General features: G+C 38.4%; 2 protein-coding genes across 2 annotated transcripts; both read right to left on the reverse strand.

The window, feature by feature from the left end:
• Positions 1-3733: 3733 nt before the first annotated feature.
• On the reverse strand, positions 3734-19338 carry LOC122400566 (myosin-11-like). Its single transcript, XM_043402089.1, has 7 exons — positions 18812-19338; positions 10945-13312; positions 6188-7802; positions 5686-5799; positions 5208-5422; positions 4855-4911; positions 3734-4057 (listed from the first exon to the last, which is right to left on the reverse strand). The coding sequence occupies exons 1-7, from the start codon at positions 19336-19338 to the stop codon at positions 3734-3736; spliced, it is 5220 nt and encodes a 1739-aa protein (XP_043258024.1).
• On the reverse strand, positions 16173-17853 carry LOC122400677. The gene has a single exon (XM_043402259.1). The coding sequence runs from the start codon at positions 17749-17751 to the stop codon at positions 16750-16752; it is 1002 nt and encodes a 333-aa protein (XP_043258194.1). The 5' UTR covers positions 17752-17853; the 3' UTR covers positions 16173-16749.
• Positions 19339-19819: the final 481 nt, after the last annotated feature.

Consider the following 19819-nt stretch of genomic DNA (forward strand, 5'->3'; position numbering starts at 1 on the left):
CTTTATTTATTTTACTGTAGTTAATTTTACAAGCTTACTTAAAATTATTTACCACAAACCGAAATTTCACGACTCCGAAAGAAATAATTTTCATTGTCAGGGGTTAACCATGAAAGTTTAACACAAGAACCACCAACAATTACAGTGTATTTATTTGTACCAAAGAGATTAAAACGGTAAATACGCGAAGAAATGTATAATGCAATGGAAATAAATGTTTATTCATTCTCTTTTATCAAGTTTTATTAGAAATTACGAATGGGTCAATTTGACTGTTTTGGTAGTTTTAGTGTTAAGGGGTAAGACCACTGTAAAAACTTGAAATAAAGCGTTTTTTTGAGACTTTTTTTTTAGATTGATGGAAAAATAAGAGGATAATAATATTCAAGAATGTTATTAACCATGTCGTTAAGTGTTAAAAAAAAAATTTATTCAAAAATAGAGCAAAATGACGACGCTAGAGCCATTCTCGCAAGGCGTGACTGACGCAAAAAAAAACAAAAAATTTTTTCTTAATCTACATGGGTAGAGCTAGAAAAATATGTAGGGGATCTTCGATAAGTTAATTTTAACATTATTTATTGACAAAATGATTGCCCCATCTTTTGTACAAAATTGAACTTTCTACTTCAACTGCTCGTCAATCACACAAAACTTAATGTTTCAAAAATCCCCTACGTATTTCTCTAGCTATATTCATGTAGATTAAGAGAAAATTTTTTGTTTTTTTCCAGATACAAGCGTCAGTTACACTGCGTGCCGCAGAGCGCCTCAAATTCAAAACACGTGTGGGGCTACCTTTTGCTTGCGAGTAGGAACTCGTGAGAATCGTAGGAAGATTGAAAAGGGGAAAAGGAGGGGGCGCGTTTTGCCCGGGCCTGCTGTCGGACTCATCAATAAGGCTTTCTAGCATGCCCTGCCTTAGACAACTGGGATATTGGGAAGTCGGTTGAGTATTGTTTATATAGCAACCGAGGGATTGGTCGAGCGCTTGTGAGAGCGCGATCCCTCTGGTGGCGAGCATAGAAGGCGACGCCACACACGCCTCGCGAGAATGGCTCCAGCGTCGTCATTTTGCACTATTTTTGAATAAATATTTTGTTTAACACTTAACGACATGGTTAATAACATGCTTGAATATTATTATCCTCTTACTTTTCCATCCATCCAACAAAAAAAGATGCTTTATTTCAGGTTTTTACTGTGGCTTTACCCCTTAACAACTATCGAAACATCTTTCTCATCCAATCTCTGACGTAGACGTTTTCTCTTTTTTCTATGAATCATCTGTGAAAAAGTTTGGAAACCACTATTTCGATAATGGATGTAACCGCTGTAATTCTCGAAAGATAAACCGACAAACCAAAGTGATCGAAAACGTGGATTTTCGAAAACGGTGTCTGTTCGATGATATCGCGCATGTCGCTGGACACTCGACGGTGTATGAGCTTATTCCAATTACGTGCGGATGGACATACGGCTAAACTGATTTCGTCAATTCGTTTACCACTTGATCTAGCCGCGCATTTCAATTATACGTATACTCTTTGTCGGAAATATACCATACATCCCATCGCGGCTCGCTCACGCGATTCACATAGCAACGGTTCCTGATAAAATCGTGGGAACGGATGCAGTTCACGGTACAATTGAATTAATCTCGATCGAGCTACACGATCTCGAAAACGAAACAGGAAATCGCGTTGTCGCGCGCAAAATCGAGCAAACGCGTGCTACCCGAATCTATTGGCCGTTATTAGCCGTTACTGTTTTCCAGAACGTTGCTCGTTATTGGCCCGCCTGTGTGTTCTTTTTCCATCCCGGTTCGTTAATTATGGTGTAACCGGTGCTGTGCGGCTAAATTACTGGGGCAGAAATAATTTACACGATTACGAAGCCGACTAAATGTTCGCAACGTGATATTAGACCGATTTTAGGTACAGCACTGTATGCTTGCACTGTATGCTTCTCAAATTGAGTCATATACAGTTGAGGATAGAATTAAGTGGGCAGGTAAAGAAAATAAGTGTAAATTAAATTTAACCACAGTAGTATAACTACGAGGATCGTTCAATAAGTCTTTAGCGTCTCGTAGCATCGAAAATGGTTTGTTTTTAGGAAGCATCATGACTCGCTAGACAGCTGTCAAAGTCTCAGTTATATCTGTAGAAGAAATGAGGTCAATTATGTGTAATCCAATATTATTTCGGATAATAATGAAATATATATTTAATACATAGGTAACATAACTTTCTGCTGTACACAACTCTCAAAAGACAATGGAACCGACACGTAGATTCCCCTCGCGTACCAGTGCTGCCAACATTAGGCCTACTTCACACTACATTCACTCACCAGACATACAACTAATAAAAATAACCCTACAATATCCACCACATGGTTTCATCTTTATTGTCGATCGAAGCAAGAAACTTCATCTTGCATCAAAACAATGCACGGGTACACACCTGTGCAAACGTTTACATGCTTGTACACAAACAAAAAGACAGTTGTTTTATAGAGAAATACAGGGTGTTCGGCCATCCCTGGGAAAAATTTTAATGGGAGATTCTAGGGGCCAAAATAAAACGAAAATCAAGAATATCAATTTCTTGACTGAGGCTTCGTTAAAAAGTTATTATAAAATTAAATTAAAAAATTTCACATCATTCTGAGAAAATTATTTTTGGCGAATATCCCCGAAATCCTACGCACTTTCAAAAAAAAAGTTCGTGCATGTGCCTAAATTTTATTAATGATTTTTAACAATAATTTTGTTAATAACTTTTTAACGAAGTTAACAAATAAGTCAGTCAACAAATTGGTATTCTTGATTTTCGTCCTATTTTAGCCTCTAGATTCTCTTGTTAAAATTTTTCCCAGTGGTGGCCGAACACCTTGTATAATATGTAAATGCATAATCGTTATAACACTTTAATTAAATTTAATTTATACTTATTTTCATTTCCTGTCCACTTAATTTTGTCCGCAACTGTATTAATACGCACGTACACGATAATTACTGTTTATAGCATATCATTCTTAGTTCGATTAAAATTTTCAACTAGAAGCAAATACGATGATGTGCTAAAGGGGATTCCCTAAAATCTCGCGGTAGAAAAATAGGTAATATTTGGAATTGTTTTTACAGAAATGTACGCAACCTATGGAATTCAAACGTTGTGAAATTGTTTACATACTTGTAAACACAGTACATGAATTTTGTTACGTAATTTCCTTTAATAATATACTTATTATGTATTAGTAATTTCCTAGTGTCATGCATTGTCATCGAGACCGGTAATCATGATTGCGTCGCATCGTGTAATTGCAAAACGAAAACTGTAAGCAAATTATTATACTAGTTGAATGTAGGTGTCGTTTGATCCAGAATAAAGAACTTGGAAAGAAATACAATGATTTTTACTACAATTTTTGCACCATGATAACTTAAAGAAGAAAAGCCTAAATATTGAGCAAACGATAGTTGTGCTTTTGTTTTCGTAACCTTAATTATTCTTCCATCTCTTGTAATTTGAAGTATTTTCTTTATTTAGATACACTTACATCAGTGATTGAATTGAGACCATAACAGAAAACTTGATACAACGTAAAATTTTTAAAATTGCGTTCGATTGAATGTTTTGATCTTGTTGATCGTGCAACTTTCGACATCTTTACTATTTGAAATGACTTTGAAAAATGACGTAGAGTAAGGTTAAAGGGGATTGAATTAAGGTGCATCGTCCATTCTTAACTGAATATCCAAATTGCGTTTTCTCTCTAAATTCATTTGATCAGAGATTAAAATGAGATTATTTTGTTCCTGCCGAAGAGCTCGTCTCAGTTCTTGCAGCCTCCATCCTGCTTCTATTTGTTTCTCCGCTATCTGCTTCTGCAACGCTGCTATCCTTTGATTCAAAGTATTGTAGCAATCCACTTTTAATGGACTACCCGTGCCGCAGCTGACAGCCTTTGGAGAGTCTTGTTGCACCATATCCGATGTCAGTAGGCAAATCTTATCGTGAAGATCCGCCAACTGCGTCAACGTCAATGACTGAAAAGAAACAATCTTGGTTAAAATGGATGCTACACACGCGTTCCGGCGTAATTTTCAAACTATGGATTTTTATTATTTAGGCTTTCGAATGTAGGCCCTTGTGGAGAAATTGTTCCAAACGTTTTGCAACCATCATGGTTTAAAAGACACACTGATACTACTTGGTGGTAGTACCACTAATGGTACTGTGGCGCTGCATTGCTGCGGGTAGGGACTCGAAGAATTTCGAAAGAGGACAGAAAAGGAAAGGAGGGGGCGCATTTTGTCCAGGTCTGCTAGCGGACTCCGTCAGTAAGGCTTTCTAGGCTGCCTTAGACGACTGGGATATTGGGAAGTCGAGGATAGCAACCGAGGGGTCGGTCGAGCGCTTGTGAGAACGCGACCCCTCTGGTGGCAAGCATAGGAGGCGACGCCTCAGTACTAATGGCCGTTTATAATTCAGTTCGCTGCTTGACAATGGTTTAATTTGGTCAGCTGAGTAATTATCCACAACTGGGAGTGCATAGTGAAGATGATTTTAATGATATTTTGTTTTGAACTTCTCCACAAAAGCAGGACTCAAAATCAAAAACGTCAATAGCAAAAACAGATAGAAAAGCAGGACTTAAATTAAAATGTCGTTAAAAGAGTTTAAAAATGTATTTTTTTATTATGCAAAATGTAATTACTATGCATTTTCATAAATGAAAACATTATAAATCAATACTTTACAACTAATATATCGGCAATTTAACAGAAAGATAATAATAATGGTATTTTGTGGGTAAATTAATTAAAAATATCGTTAGCCTTACATTCAGCCAAGAATCAGCATCGAAAGCTATTGTGGGTCTCTCGCCAAGGCCTGCATCCTGTAAAATTCAACAGCAATGATAGAATTAGAATAAGAATGGTATTTCATTTAATTCAACTTGAAGTGAAGATATCCCTCCCACCATAGAGATATTGCTTTATTGTAATTAAAATGTCTGCGTACAAAGATATTTCTCGTAATATAAAAAACATGTTAAATAAATGGTGGAAATATAAGACGGGTCAATAGTACCATTTACTTGGAATAAATTCCCCAGAAATGCTGATATTTCAGTCGAAACAACAACTGCCCCCATAGTTGTTTGTTTTGACCGATGATATGTTTATTACGTACCTGAAATTGTTTCAATATCTTAGCAATATTTTGTATTTCCTGTTCTGTTCGATAAATATTTTCGGACAATGTTTTCGATTTATTCAACAAATCTGCTATGTCTTGTTTCATTTTCGGATCGATGCTCACATCGTCGTCCATCTTTTCTGCCATTTTGGGTTCATCTTTAACTTTACCTTCCAAATAACTGATATAATCTCGTACACGTTGTATGCCTATTTTAAGGGAGCAAAATACCTTGACCTAATTAAGTAAAGATTATCTTAATTGAAAGTAAATAATTGAGTTCTTAATTTTATCAAAAATTTAATCAAATTTAACATATCCAAAGTGATTGAAAATAACACTGTGAAATTAATTAGTGAGAGAGTACGCAAAAAGAATTATTCCCCCATATAAAGTACTGACTAACCACATACAAAATCATTCGTTTAAAAAAAACAATTTTTTTAAACAAAATATCTTTTGAAGCTTTTACCTTCGTTCTGTTTTTCAAATTTCGTCTTCAGAAAATCGTTTGTCTTAATGAAGTCACCGCAATCGTCCACAATGTCTTTGTCCATTTCCGTCTCCTTCATCTCCAATTTGCGCTCTGCATTAATTTCATTCCCAATTTACAATTAAATAATCATGAACAGATAATGATAACAATAATTTAAATAATGTAAAAAAAATATTTTATAAATAAAGCAATAAATTTTATTGTAAAGAAATATTTATATTATCCAAAAGATGGCAAAAAATCATAAAAAATAGTACACATATCATTATTACACATACTTAATGGTTCTTAATATTACTATAAGTGCCAACGAACTTATTACAGAACCTAATACAGCGACCATTTTATTCGGTGACTTAATTTCGATAATAACTCTAGAAATAGATAATAGTTCTAAAAATATAACTTAAAAAATCATTACGCGGTTTAATTTGACGTATCGACGTTCAAACAATTTTTACTATTCTAATTAACAAACCTGAATGTGCTTTTAGCGTGGCATGTTCATCCTTCAGGTTTTCCAATTCTCCACGCAACTTCTCATTTTCTTCGCGGCAATTTTGCAGCTCGCTTTTCAACCTGGCATTCTCAGATCTGAGCTCATCGTTTTCTTTCTTCATTTTCTCTATGTCAGCCTTCAACGTCGCATCATAGTCGTTCTGTTTGTCCTTCTCATTCTTCAATTTATCGTTGGCGGTCTTCAGCTTTTCCAAATCGCCCTTTAACGTATCATTGGCTGTCTTCAGCTTCTCCAGATCGGCCTTCAACGTATCGTTCGCTGTTTTCAACTTTTCCAAATCATCTTTTAAGCTGTTCAACTCATTTCCCGCGTTGTCCAGCTCGTTCTGCAGCCTTTCTTTCTCCGACTTCAATTTATCTAACTCCGAAATCAATCTGGCCACCTCTGCCCTACAATCTTCTAATTGTTTCTTCAAAGCTTCCAACTCCTTCACTGTATTCTCAAGATCGGCAATCTTCTTTTTCAAATTATCACTCTCGTTCTTCAGATCGTTGATCCGACCTTCTGCCTCCGTTAGTTTGTTTTTCATCGTAGCTAAGTCCGTTGTCATTCTCGCGTTCTCGTTTCTCAACGTTTCCAGTTCATCGTTCATTTTCGCTATGTCTGTTCTCAGCTTCTCGTTTTCGTTTTGCAATGCTTGATTTTCAGCGCGAACTTTGTTCAACGCTTCTATTAAATCGTCCAGTTCCTGCTTCAACTCGGCCAACTCTTTCACGGCCGCGTCTCTCGCGGCTGTCTGTTTTTCCATTTCTTCCCTAAGATTGCCCAACTCGTCGCGAAGACGGTAGAGCTCGTTCAGTAATTCTTGTTTCTCAGCTTGTAAATCTGAGAGTTGACCTTCCAACGTCTTCGCCGTAGCTTCAGCAGCTGCGAGAGCCTTTTTTAATTCTTCGATCTCTTTGTTCAACCGACCACTCTCCTCGTTGAGCCTCTCTAGGTCTTGCTTCATTTTGCTTAACTGCTCTTGCAATTTGTCATTTTCTGATTGGCAATTCCGTAAGTCTGACTGTAGCTTGTCGGACGCTGCCTTCTCTGCAGCTAGATCCGACTTCAATTTATCGATCTCCAGTCTCTGCCCGTCACCTTCGCCCCTCAATTTGTTAGACTCTTCTTCTAATCTCTTTCGACCCTGATCGAGACTCGCGTTCTCCGCTTTCAGAGCGTCTACTTCGGACTGCAGCTTATCGCGTTCATCTTTCAGATTGTTCTTCTCGACGGTCAACGCGTTTACTTCAGCCTTCAATTTATCGTTATGATCTCTCAGCGCAGAGACTTCTTCTCTGCACGCATCGAGGTCGCTCTTCAGCGCTGAGAGCTGCCTCGTCAAATCGTCTACGTTGTTCTTGCACTTGTTATTCTCTGCTCTGAGGTTCTCTAATTCTTTCTTCAGTGCTTCGAGCTCTGCCTTCAACGCCAATAGTTCTGCATCGTCTTTATCTTTCGTTGACTTTATCGCTTCGAGATCTTTCTTTTGCTGCTCAATTTGCGACGTCAAATCGGCAAGCTTCTTATCAAGGTCGGCTTTTTCGTTCTGAAGTTGATTTAACTTTTCTTCGCAAGCCTTCTTCAATGTCTGTTAAAGCGAGACATTAAATTCATAAATGTTATTTGAGTTATTTTGGAGACTCCCAATTTATAAATTATTGTAATATACAGGGTGTTACCGAACTGGTGTTACAAGCGATAAATGGGTGAATCTACATGAAAAAATAAGTCGAAAAAGTAGACATTTTTCGTAGGAAGCTTCCTTTTCGAATAAACCAATGTTAAATGTTCGTAGAGTCCGTGTACACTTGCATATGATTTCATTTATTTACGTTTACGTCTAAATGATGAAGGATCTCACTATGTTATTCGAATTGCTGTTACGATTGTTTTGCTGAGATTCTGAAGGATAAACGTTGAAATAAAACTACTTTCAAGAAGTTTTTTATAAATTCAAAAATTGTTGAAAATGTCTGTTTTTTTTGCCAACATAATTTTATCGTGCGTATTACACTTTTGTGAACGTTTTTCAGAGTATTTTCTGTTGTTAAATGTGCGAATTCATTTTTAAGAGTATGGATGAGATATGACAACTAGACATGGCATTGGTACTATTTATCAACTCAAACGCAATGAAGATTAGTCATTAACATCGATTTAATAGAAAATGAAACTTCCAGTTCGAAAACACCCTGTATATGTATACAGAGCCACCCTTGGGAGAAATTGTAATGGATGATTCTAGAGGCCAAAATAAGACGAAAATCAAGAATACCAATTTGTTGATGGAGGCTTTGTTAAAAAGTTATTAACATTCAAAGTTCCGCCTGTAGGACGGCAATTTGTCCATCTACTCGAATTTTTTTCTCGAAAGTGCGTAGGAATTCGGGGGTATGTGTATCGACCAAAAATGATTTTAATTTACCCCTGCAACCCAAAATAATTTTTTCAGAACGACTTGAAATTTTTTAATTTTGTTGACTTTGTCCATCTACTCGAATTTTTTTCTCGAAAATGTGTAGGATTTCAGGGGTATATGTATACACCAAAAATGATTTTAATTGACCCCCACAGCTAAAAATAATTTTTTTAGAACGATTTAAAATTTTTTTTTCGCCAAAAAACATGGGCACCTACTCCCTATCGATTTTTCTTATAAATTCGTTTTTGATTTTTAATAATTTTGTTTAACGCCCTACAGAAAAGTTGTTTAATACTTTTTTGTAGGTACCCATAAACTCTACTTCAGAAAAAAGTTTCATTGAAATATATTCACCATTGTAAGAATTATGGCTGTTTGAAAACTGGACCATTTTTATGGGGTTTTTGCGATTTTGTGGGATCAAGGATCAATTTTTCGAATATTTTTTGAATTTCTACATATTCTTCACTAAAATACACGTTGTTTGCATTTTGGAACATTAAAAATCGTTCAATCAAGTTCAAGAGTTATGATGTTTTAAAACATTTAAAAACAAACATTTCTAGCCAGAAATTATACTTTCGGTGAGGAATTTTTTTTTCGAAAGTGCGTAGGAATTCAGAGGTATGTTTAATGACCAAAAATGATTGTAATCGACCCCCGCAACTAAAAATAATTTTTTCAGAATGATTTGAAATTTTTCTAATTTAATTTTTTATTAACTTGTTAACAAAGCCTCAGTCAAGAAATTGATATTCTTGATTTTCGTCTTATTTTGGCCTCTAGAATCTCCCATTACAATTTTTTCCAGGGGTGACCGAACACCCTGTATAGTATACTATAATATATATTATAAAATTCAAATTAAAAAGTTTTATTCGTATTGAAGATTCTTTTTCATTTTCAAAAGAAATTATAACTTTTTTTATTATTATTGCAGTTGTCGTTGGTGTTGGTGTTAAAATGGTAAAATATGGCTAATTTGAAGCTCGTGTAAAATCGCGATAGCACATTACAAAGCTGAACTTTACCCAAGATCAAATATAGTAATAGGAAGAAAATGGTTTCCAAAAAAAAATATATATTTTATATAAAGAATCGTTTTATTACTAAATTAGGTACACCATTTGTACCACGTAATGTAACATGATACTTGTGTGTCCAAATAAAAAAGAAACGTCAAAGAAATTATAATTACGTTACTTGTTCTAACGAACTTGCATCACATGTAGGCGATTGTTTCAAATGATACTACACGTTAAAGAAATATAAAATGTAAAAGTTTCTATAAAGTTTTAAGTCAAGTACAGGGTGTCCCAGTTTCTTCCGGCATAACTTGGCCAGCGTGTTCTATAATCAAAATTAAGGAAAAAATGTTATATGAACATATGCTCTTAAAAGTTTTATTACGAAGTTATAACTAATAATACAAAATGATAATGAACTGACATTTCGTTGACACAACGTATATCTATTTGTATTTACATAAACTCTTATGTTTACTTGCTGTCCAATACATTACACAGTACCAGTGCAGCAATAGATAAATGACCATTATACACAACGATGAAAAGGTCGAAGAGGACCAATACATAATGGACTTCAAGATCACCAGATGTCACGCAAATGGATTTTTACGTGTTGGGGTTGTGAAAGCAAAAGTTTATAAAACACAAATTAACATTTGTAAGCAGTTAGTACAGAGCATTAATAACGTATTTGCTGCGATTAGAGAAAATGAAAGACTCAGTTTTTGTTAGATGCTAATAGTGTATCCGTAATAACGGATGCCATTTTGAAATGTTATTACATTAAGAAGATCTACTGTTATTTTGCTTAATTTTGTTAGTAAACACAGAACTTCAATGAGATTACGTGAGTTTCTGTAACACTGATAGTACGTTCGTATGCTGTGTCGACAAAACATCAGTTCATGATCATTTTGTGTTGTTAGTTAGAACTTCTTAATAAAAAATTTCAGAACATATATTCATATAAAATGTTTTTCTTACTTTTTCTTGTAGAACACGCTGGCAAAGTTATGTCGGAAAAAATCTGGGCCACTCTGTATAAATCAAATAAAATAATTGATTGCAACGTTATACCATTTAATTTGAAGCGATTCGTTGTTCACCATTTCGTAAGAAAATGCAAGAGGTTAATATAATGCAATATTTATAATAACCATCATCTTGTCTCCCAATAGTATACATATAGCATATCAGTACCAATTTTAGATTGCTACAAGCTACTAATCGACCATTTTCTGCCATTATCCAGTGAATAAATAAGCGTCAGTTGATTTTACCTGGCATTCGCTTAAATCTTTCAACGCTTTCTCGAGGTCAGCCTTTAATTTATCCAGTTCCATCTGAACCTTACAGTTCTCCAATTTCCAATGTTCGACGTCAGCCTCCAACTTGGCAATCTGTGCTTGCAAATCGGCAATTAACTTCTTTAAATTGGCGATCTCGGATTTCATGTCAGCGTCCTCTGCTTTCAAGCTCGATAACATTTGTTCCTGGTCCAACATCTCGCCTCGAAGGCTTTTATTCTCCTCCTTCAAAGCGTTATTTTCAGCCCTGGCCTTGTCGAGTTCCGCGCTTAAATTCTGTAGCTTGTCCTCCAACATCGCTAAGTCGTCCCTCATTTTTTGGTTGGCGCTCGTCTCCTCCGCTAGTTTCGACTTCAAGTCGTTCACTTCGCTTTCCAGAGCTTTCAAATCGTTTACCAATCTATCATTTTCGCCTTGTAAACGAGTCAACTGGTCCTCGAGGGACCGAATTTTATTCTTGGCGTCGTCGAGCTGAGGCTTCAGCTTGTTTAATTCGTCGTTCAACGATTTCAATTGACTTTGCAATTGTTCAATCTCAGCTTTCAGTTTCTGGTTCTCTTCCCTGCACGTGTTTACCTCACCTCTCAGCTTCTCATTCTCTGCCTCCAACTGACTCTTCTCTGTCCTCAGCTTTTCGTTATCAGCGATGTAATCGTCCAGCTGTTTGCTCAATTGATCCCTCTCGTTCTGCAAAGCAGTCTGTTCCTGCTTCAACTTACTTAATTCGTCGAGCAAACTATCCTTTTTATCGATTTCGGCTTTACGTTTTTCATTTTCTGCCTCGAGGGCGTCGTTCTTCGATCTAAGATCGTTGTTTTCGGTTTTCAGTTTCTCCATCTCGTCCACGCACTTGTCGATGGCTTCCTTCAAAGCAGCCATTTCCGATTTTAATCCTTCCATTTCGTTCTTACTTTTCGCCAATTCGCCATTCAAACGCTCCAATTCTGCGTTCAGACGTTCCAATTCAGCGAGCAGTCGATCATTTTCTAATTTCATTTTCTCAACTTCTTTCGCGTAGTCGTCGAGTTTCTGTTCCAGCTCTATATTTTTCGCTTTCAAATTCGCGTTCTCGTTCTCCAAACGACTTTTCTCGGTTTTCAGATTTTCCACTTGCGCCTCCAGTGCTTCCATTTCGGATTTCACGTTCTCATCCGCTGCTCTTAACGCATCAGCATCGGCTCTCAGCTTGTCCGCTTCGTTCTTCGCGTTTTCAATGTCTCTTTTGAACGCCTCTATATCCCCTTTCAGCGAATCATTCTCGACCTTCATCGCATCAAGATCCTTTTTTAGCTGATCCCTCTCCGATGTCAATTTATCGAACTGTTCACCGATGTTATTCAATTCGGCTTTCAAATCTTCGTTCTCCGCTGTCGCGTCTTCCAGCTGTTTCTTGATGTTGCCGTTTTCTTCCAGCAGCGCATCGCGCTCCTGCATCGTCTTATTTAATTGTTCCTCGAGTCTATTGACCTCTGCCTCCAGATTATCCAACGCCTGTTTCATGTTTGCGTAATCGCTCTTCAAGACGTTATTTAAATCGTTCAGCTTCGCGATCTCGTCCGCCAATTCCTTGTTTTCCCTCTTCAAATCCTCGAGCGCCGCTTTCAACTTTTCGTTCTCCTCGACCATGTTCTTCAACGCTTCCGCCGCCTCTTGGAGCTTCCTGTTTTCTTCTCTCGCGCTATCGAGCTGATCCTTCAGTTCCAAATTCTCCTTCCGTAGCTTTTCCATCTCGTCCAAGTTATTTTCTAGCTCCTTCTGTAAAGCGTCCTTGGCCGCTGTCGCTTCCGCCAGTTGACCGGTCAGCGCCACGACTTGTTCCTTGGTATCGTTTAATTCTTTCAACAATTTCTCCTTGTCCTCCCTCAGAGCGCCCATTTCTGCTTCGAGATTTTCTATCGTGGCTTTCGCCGTTGCGAGCTCGTTCCTCAGGGACGTCATCTCTTCCTCCATGGCTTGCAATTTTTTCGAAAGATCGTCTCTGTCCGAGCAACACTCTTCGAGATTCGCGTTTCGCTTATTGCACTCGTCGAGTTCGTTCTGCAAGTTCGCTATTTGCATCTTCAAATCGTCGATCTGTTTGTTCAGGTGTCCCTCTTGAGCTAACATTTCCGCAATCTTATCATCGTAAACTTTCTCTAGCTGATTCTTCTGTTGCAGTATGTCGATTATTTGATTGTTCCTGTCGGCCAGTGCTTTTCGCAGTTCAGTTAGTTCGTCTAAAAGTTTGTCCCGTTCCACTTCGAGATTAGATAACTGTGGTTTCAAGTTATCAATCTCAGACCTTAATGTTCCCAAACCGAGCAGATCTATTTCCGACTGCCTCAAATCATTCAAGAGGTCTCTGATCTGAAAATAAATATCATTCTTTGGTCAGTACTAAAGTATGCTTGAATTTATTATTTTATGCGTGAACTACACAGCCAGAAATTTCTATAAAATTGTTTAAGAGGGAAAACCATTGTGACGGCTGAAAATAAAGGTAAGCTTCAAGAATTTTTTGGGCGTTGCTATGAAACTTTTCCTGATAAATGTTTAATGTTTTAGAAAGTACATTTCTTGAACTAATTCTTGTAAAAATTTCGTATAAAAATATTAATTATTATAGCCATAATAGGAACCAGTGTGAGAAGCCTTCAAAAATTTGTTAGAAATGGGCGAACGTGTAATTTTTCACTGCAAGTTGTGGAACAAAAAATCTTGCAATTTTTGTAAACTATAAGACAGTAGTTTCAGTTGCACGTATGGATTTTTAAAAATAATTATTTATTATAAAATGGTGGAACTTTGAAGGAAAAATTGAGATTTGTGACAAAATCAATATTTCTTTTGATACTACGTCGAAATTAATTATTCGATCGAAAATTTCCATACGTGCAACTGAAGAGAATAGTATGAGGAACAACCATACAAAATTTTAAGCAAATCGGATGAAAATTGACTGAGTTATTGAGCCGCTCAGTTTGAAAAAGTTGGTTCGAGAAAAACGCATTTAACACTGAAGTGGACTGTCAGTCTCAACTGAATTATTTTACTTAATGTTGTTTTTTACATTGGTAAATGGAAATCAACTTTCCTTCAAAGCATTCAAAGAATAATGAACTGATGGAGAATTACATAAATTTTCAAATAATTACATTGAAATATATTAAGTAATTATTAGTTTAAACTTGGAAATAATCCACTTAAGGATTAAAGTTTCATCCGCTTGACACAAACACTCTTCGTCCACACTACTTATCGCTCTAGACTAAACAGTCTTGGTCCTTATAATTATCTCGATCCAAATACTTTAAGCGTTACACATATTATATGTTCTACATCTACTAAATCTTCTGTAACTTTGCATTTTTGCGAATTTTACTTTAATATTTTAGAGAGTTGTGGCGCTAACGGACTCGTCAGTAAGGCTTTCTAGCAGGCTCTACCTTAGACGACTGGGATATTAGGAAGTCGGTTGAGGATTGTATTATTACTAATACAACTTATAAAGACACTATAACTTATAAAGACATTTTTTGAAAATATCTCGAGATCTACTAATTTTTTTGCCATGGTACCCTAATCATTTTATACGTAGAATGAACAGAAGAATCGATCTATGTGAAAAAAAATATGCATTTCTATTTAAAGAAATGATGCAATTGTTAACTACACATGCACTGCTGCATCTAAACAAAATTTAAAGGCCTATAGATGTAGTGCTCTTCGAACCATTTATCTTTTTCCTTTGGCATTTTTTCGGAAATGCAATAATAACGGAGTTATGACTTGTAACAATTGCGTGGACCACCCTGTATAGCCACTGAGGGGTCGGTTGAGCGCTTGTGAGAGCGCGACCCCTCTGGTGGCGAGCATGGGAGGCGACGCCACAGGTATAATAATTGAATCATAACGTTTGTCCCAGAATGTGCAGAAATGGTTTAAAATAAATCAAACATTAATATTTTAATAAATATTATTTATTTCGCATTAAATGAAATCTGATTGCATGCCTCTGGCTGTTGGAGATGATTGCATTGCAATCGTCGTTCATCGATTATCGCTGAATTTATTGACAAAAATACAATTTCTTTCCTGAATTATTCACCATATTCACTTGGTTTGGCACAGTTTAATTATTTTTTATTCCCAAAACTTTATTTGACAATAAATTCAAGAGGCAACGACGAGCATCATCAACGATATACCCGTTAATGAAAAAGTCGTTTGAAACACTCGTTAAATAATCAATTTATTGTATAAGTGCCGTCGGAAACTATTTCGAATAAAATAAACGAATTATAGAAAAATACTAATTCTGTGTTTTTTATTTTTAAAGCCATTTCCGGAACTTTCGGAACAGAAAGTGTATTCAATATATCATATATTAAATGTAATGGTTTCGACTCATTAGTATTTCGTTAGCTTGAGAAGCAGGTATTACGTAATTATTTCAATATACCGAGACGACTGGGATATTGGGAAGTCCGTCGAGGATTGTATACAGGGTGTTCGGCCACCTCTAGCAAAAATTTTAATGAGCGATAGTAGAGGCCAAAATAAGACGAAAATCAAGAATACTAATTTGTTGATGGAAGCTTCGTTAAAAAGTTATTAACAATTAAATTCAAAAATTTCAAATCGTTCTGGAAAAATTATTTTCGGTTGCGGGGGTCAACTACAATCATTTTTGGTGAGTACACATACCTCCGAAATCCTATCTACTTTCGAGAAAAAAAATCGAGTAGGTGCTGAAATTTTTCGGCGAAAAAAAATTTTTCAAATCGTTCTAAAAAAATTATTTTCGGTTGCGGGGATCAATTACAATCATTTTTTATCATTACACATAACTCCGAAATCGTACGCACTTTCGAGAAAAAAATTCCTTACTGAAAATCCAATTAGGTGCCTAAATTTTTCAACGGAGAAAAAAAATTGCAAATCGTTGTGGAAAAATTATTTTCGGTTGCGGGGGTCAATTACAATCAGTTTTTGTCATTAGACATACCCACGAAATCCTGCCCACTTTCGAGAAAAAAAATAGAGAAAGTGTGAAATTATTCGAGAAAATTAAAAAATTGCAAATCGTTGTGGAAAAATTATTTTCGGTTGTAGGGTTCAATTACAGTCATTTTTGGTGAATAGACATACCCCCGAAATCTTGCGCATTTTCGAGAAAAAAATTCAGTAAGGGCGGCACTTAGATAGATTTATTTCCTGCTTCCCCTTAGGGTTACACTTCCTCCCCACCTTACATTTCCATCTCTCCCTTAACCTAACTTATCCTACTTATCCTACTTATTCTACTCTTACTCTACTCCTCACTGCCCTTACATCCTCCCCCCGCCGCTTTTCCCCTCTCTCTCATTTCCTTTCGCCGCACGCTCTTATCCTAATCCTACGCCACTCGCTCTCTCTCTCTCTCTCTCTCATCTCCCTTCGCCGCACGCTCTTAGCCTAACCTTACGCTACTCGCTCTCTCCCTCTCTCCCTCCTCCCTTCTCTCCCACTCCTCCACCCCCGCTCGCCCTCCCCGCCGTCGACTTCCATTTCCGCCCTTGCATTCCATTCCTTCATTCACTCCTCCCCTCATCCCCCCCTTCCCCCCTCTCCACCTCTTTCTCTTTCCTCCTGACCTCCAGCCTCTTTATCCACCCCTCCCCTCCCCCTCCCTCGTCCAAAATCTCCCTTATCCTTTCCCCGATCCCCTTCCCCTCTGCCTCATCCCCCGTACATCTCTCCAAAACGTGCTCCCATGTCTCCTCCTCCCAACCACATACCCTACATCTCCTCTCTTCCTCATCCCCCCAGTACCTCCCCCCCCCTCATCTCGTTCCCCATCCTATACCTAGCTAGCCTTCCATACCTCACTTCTCCCCACCCTGCCTTCAGGTACCCCGGTAACTCCCGTCCCACCAACTCCCTGTACCACCTATTATACCTCGACTGCACCACTTTTCCCCATCTCTCCTCTTCCTGCCTCCTCCCATCTTCCTCCTCCCATCCCTCCCAGCCCGCTCGCCCACTTGCCCCTCCCTCTCCTCCCCTCAATCCTCCCAACCCTCTACACCCCAACCTGTCTCTCTCCCACGCCGACAATTCCTCTCCCCCTTCCCTTCCCCTTTCCCTTATCTCTTCCAGGCACCACCTAGCCAACTCCCCTCCCTCTCCCCTACTCAGTTTCTCCTCATATCTCCCTGCCCTTCCCCCCGCCCACGTCCTCAACTTTTTCCTCTTCGTCTCCTCCCTTACCATATATCCTGGCGTCCTCCAGTCCACCCCCAATGACCACCTTATATACCTCTCCTGCATCCTCTCCATCTCCTCCCTCTCCCTCCACCCCCAAATCTCTGCCCCATATCCCGCCACCGTCCAGACCAACGTGTCGAACAGCCACATCCTCCTTCCCCAGTCCCTCTCAAACTTCCTTTTCCCGATTCCCCATGCCTGCCTCATTACCACCCCCGCCTTTCTCACCCTATCCCTAACCTGCGCCTCCTGACCCCCGTTCCTCCTGAACACGTACCCCAGGTACTTAAACTCCTTCACCTCCTCTATCCTTTTCCCCTTCCACCTCCACTCCACCTTCCTCTCCCTTCCTCCCCCCTTCCTAAACCTTACCACCTTCGTTTTCTCCACATTAACCTCCAACCTCTTTCTATCCAGGTACCCTTCGAGCCGCCTAATCATACTCCCCATCTCTTCCTCGTCCTTCGCCACCATCACCAGGTCATCCGCATACGCCAGCGCACACACTCTCCTCCCCCCTACCTCCACCCCTCCCCATCTTCCTTTCCTCATCTCCTCTTCCACATCCGCTATTAACAAATTGAAGAGCGTCGGACTCAGGGGGCACCCTTGCCTCAACCCCTTCGCCGTCCAAAAACCCTCCCCTACCTCCCCCCCCACCTTCACCCTGCTCTTCGTCTCCCTATAAATTTCCCTTACCCTCTCCCTCAACCCTTCCCTCACCCCTCTCCTCTCCATCGCCTCCCACAGAGTCCTCCTGTCCACCGAGTCGAAAGCCGCCCTCAGATCCACGAACAGCGCCACCAGCTTCCCCCCCCTCCTCCCGACCTGCCTTCCAATCAGAAAATTTAACACGTAGATATGATCCACCGTACCCCTCCCTCTCCTGAACCCCGCCTGATTCTCCGGAATCATCCCCCCCACCTCCACCTCCCGCTCCAACCTCCCCAACAGTACCGCCGCATACACCTTATACAAGGTCGGCATCAGCGTAACCAGTAAGGGCGGCACTTTAAACGTTAATAACTTTTTAACGAAGCTTCCATCAACAAATTGGTATTCTTGATTTTTGTCTTATTTTGGCCTCTACTATCGCTCATTAAAATTTTTACTAGAGGTGGCCGAACACCCTGTATATAGCAACCGAGGGGTCGGTCGAGCGCTTGTGAGAGCGCGACCCCTCTGGTGACGAGCATGAAAAGTGACGCCACAGGGTCATTCTTAAAGCCCCAAGCATTGAAAAGAGATAAAAAAATTTTCGATTTTCTCAATCCGTCACAATGGTTTCCCTCCTTAATGAAATCTTGTAATTCGAAAATACAATAGTAAATAAATATGTAACTCAATTATTATCAATAATACTTTTAACCATATCAGAAAACATCGATTCTTTACCTTCTCATTTTTTAATACAAATCATTAATCAAAAAAGGTTTTTCGTTTAAACAACATCTTTGGATTATAATAACTTTGTGGGAAGAAGTCAAGCAACAAACTTTCCAGGGTCATTTTAAAGGATGAACTATAGAACTATAGAGAATGTTTAACCAAACAGGAAGTCGATTCTACTACTCGAAGAAAAGATATGATTACCAAAATTTTTACTCTTAACGATACCTTGTCATTTTTGCTCTGAAGTTCCGCTTTCATGGCAGCAATTTCGTCGAATAACTGTTGCTGATCGATCATCTTTCCAAGTTCTTTATTTAGCGAATCGATAAGCGTATCCTTCTCCTCTAGTTTCTTTCTCAAATCGGAAACAACTTTCTCGCAATCTTCTAATTTCGCCAACAACTCGGATATATCAACGTACTCCGGAACCGTAGTTGTTTCGACCGTTTGTTGCGGTAACAATCGTTCCGTCACCACAGGAATTTCTTTCTCCTCGAGAGCTGCCAAAGCGCGCCGTAACTCAGCCACTTCGGCCAGGAGTCGTTCATTTTCAACACGCAGATCCTCGCAACTTTTCGACAGGTCCACCAACGTTTCTATCGACCTCTCTACTACTTTTGAGACCTGCTGATCTGCTGTTTGGCCTCCTTTCATGAGTTCGCGCAGCTTCGCCCTCAAACGATATATCGCTGGACAGCTGACGTCCTCCTCGGTCTGCGCGAGTTTTAATTTCAAATGCGATATCATGTCCCTTAATCTGTCACGACACGAAATTTCAATTCTCGTTACAGGAATCCAAACGATTGGGAATAATACAGAAACGCTAATTGCCATAATATGAAAATATATTCTCTATAATCATATACAATCAAACCTCTATTTTAAAAGGATGCTCTAGAGTTTCATTTTTTTGGTCTTTTTGAGAATTTTTTTTTACAAAAGAAATATAAGTTTCTTAATGTCGATATTTTGCATATTTATGTTTTACAAACGTTCACATTTTTTTCAAGTGATAGTAATCAAAACTGACTGTACGTGACCATAAAAAATCATTTTCCTTTATTTGTATTTAAAAGGATAGTTTAGAATAGTTTCTAAAAACTCGAGACAATTAAATCGTCTACGTATATGATCCAACTAATTTTTAGTGTACGTTTAACACTAGAAGTACCGACAATTACAGTGTACTTATTTATACCTCAGAAATTAAAACAATATACAGAGTGTT

The sequence above is a fragment of the Colletes gigas genome, unplaced genomic scaffold (assembly GCF_013123115.1).
Source record: "Colletes gigas isolate AHSC1104 unplaced genomic scaffold, ASM1312311v1 Colletes_gigas_Sc00019, whole genome shotgun sequence".
NCBI classification, from domain to species: domain Eukaryota; kingdom Metazoa; phylum Arthropoda; class Insecta; order Hymenoptera; family Colletidae; genus Colletes; species Colletes gigas.

What these genes read in the sequence shown, in the direction of transcription:
- LOC122400677 (XM_043402259.1), bottom strand. Translation starts at nt 17,751, where the DNA reads ATGAGGAAAGGAAGATGGGGAGGGGTGGAGGTAGGGGGGAGGAGAGTG.
- LOC122400566 (XM_043402089.1), bottom strand. Translation starts at nt 19,338, where the DNA reads ATGATATCGCATTTGAAATTAAAACTCGCGCAGACCGAGGAGGACGTC. An exon ending in AGCAAAAATGACAAGGTATC is followed by an intron (nt 13,313 to 18,811) that starts GTTAAGAGTAAA and finishes TTTTCAGATCAG; the next exon opens with AGACCTCTTGAATGATTTGA. An exon ending in AAGATTTAAGCGAATGCCAG is followed by an intron (nt 7,803 to 10,944) that starts GTAAAATCAACT and finishes TCGCTTTAACAG; the next exon opens with ACATTGAAGAAGGCTTGCGA.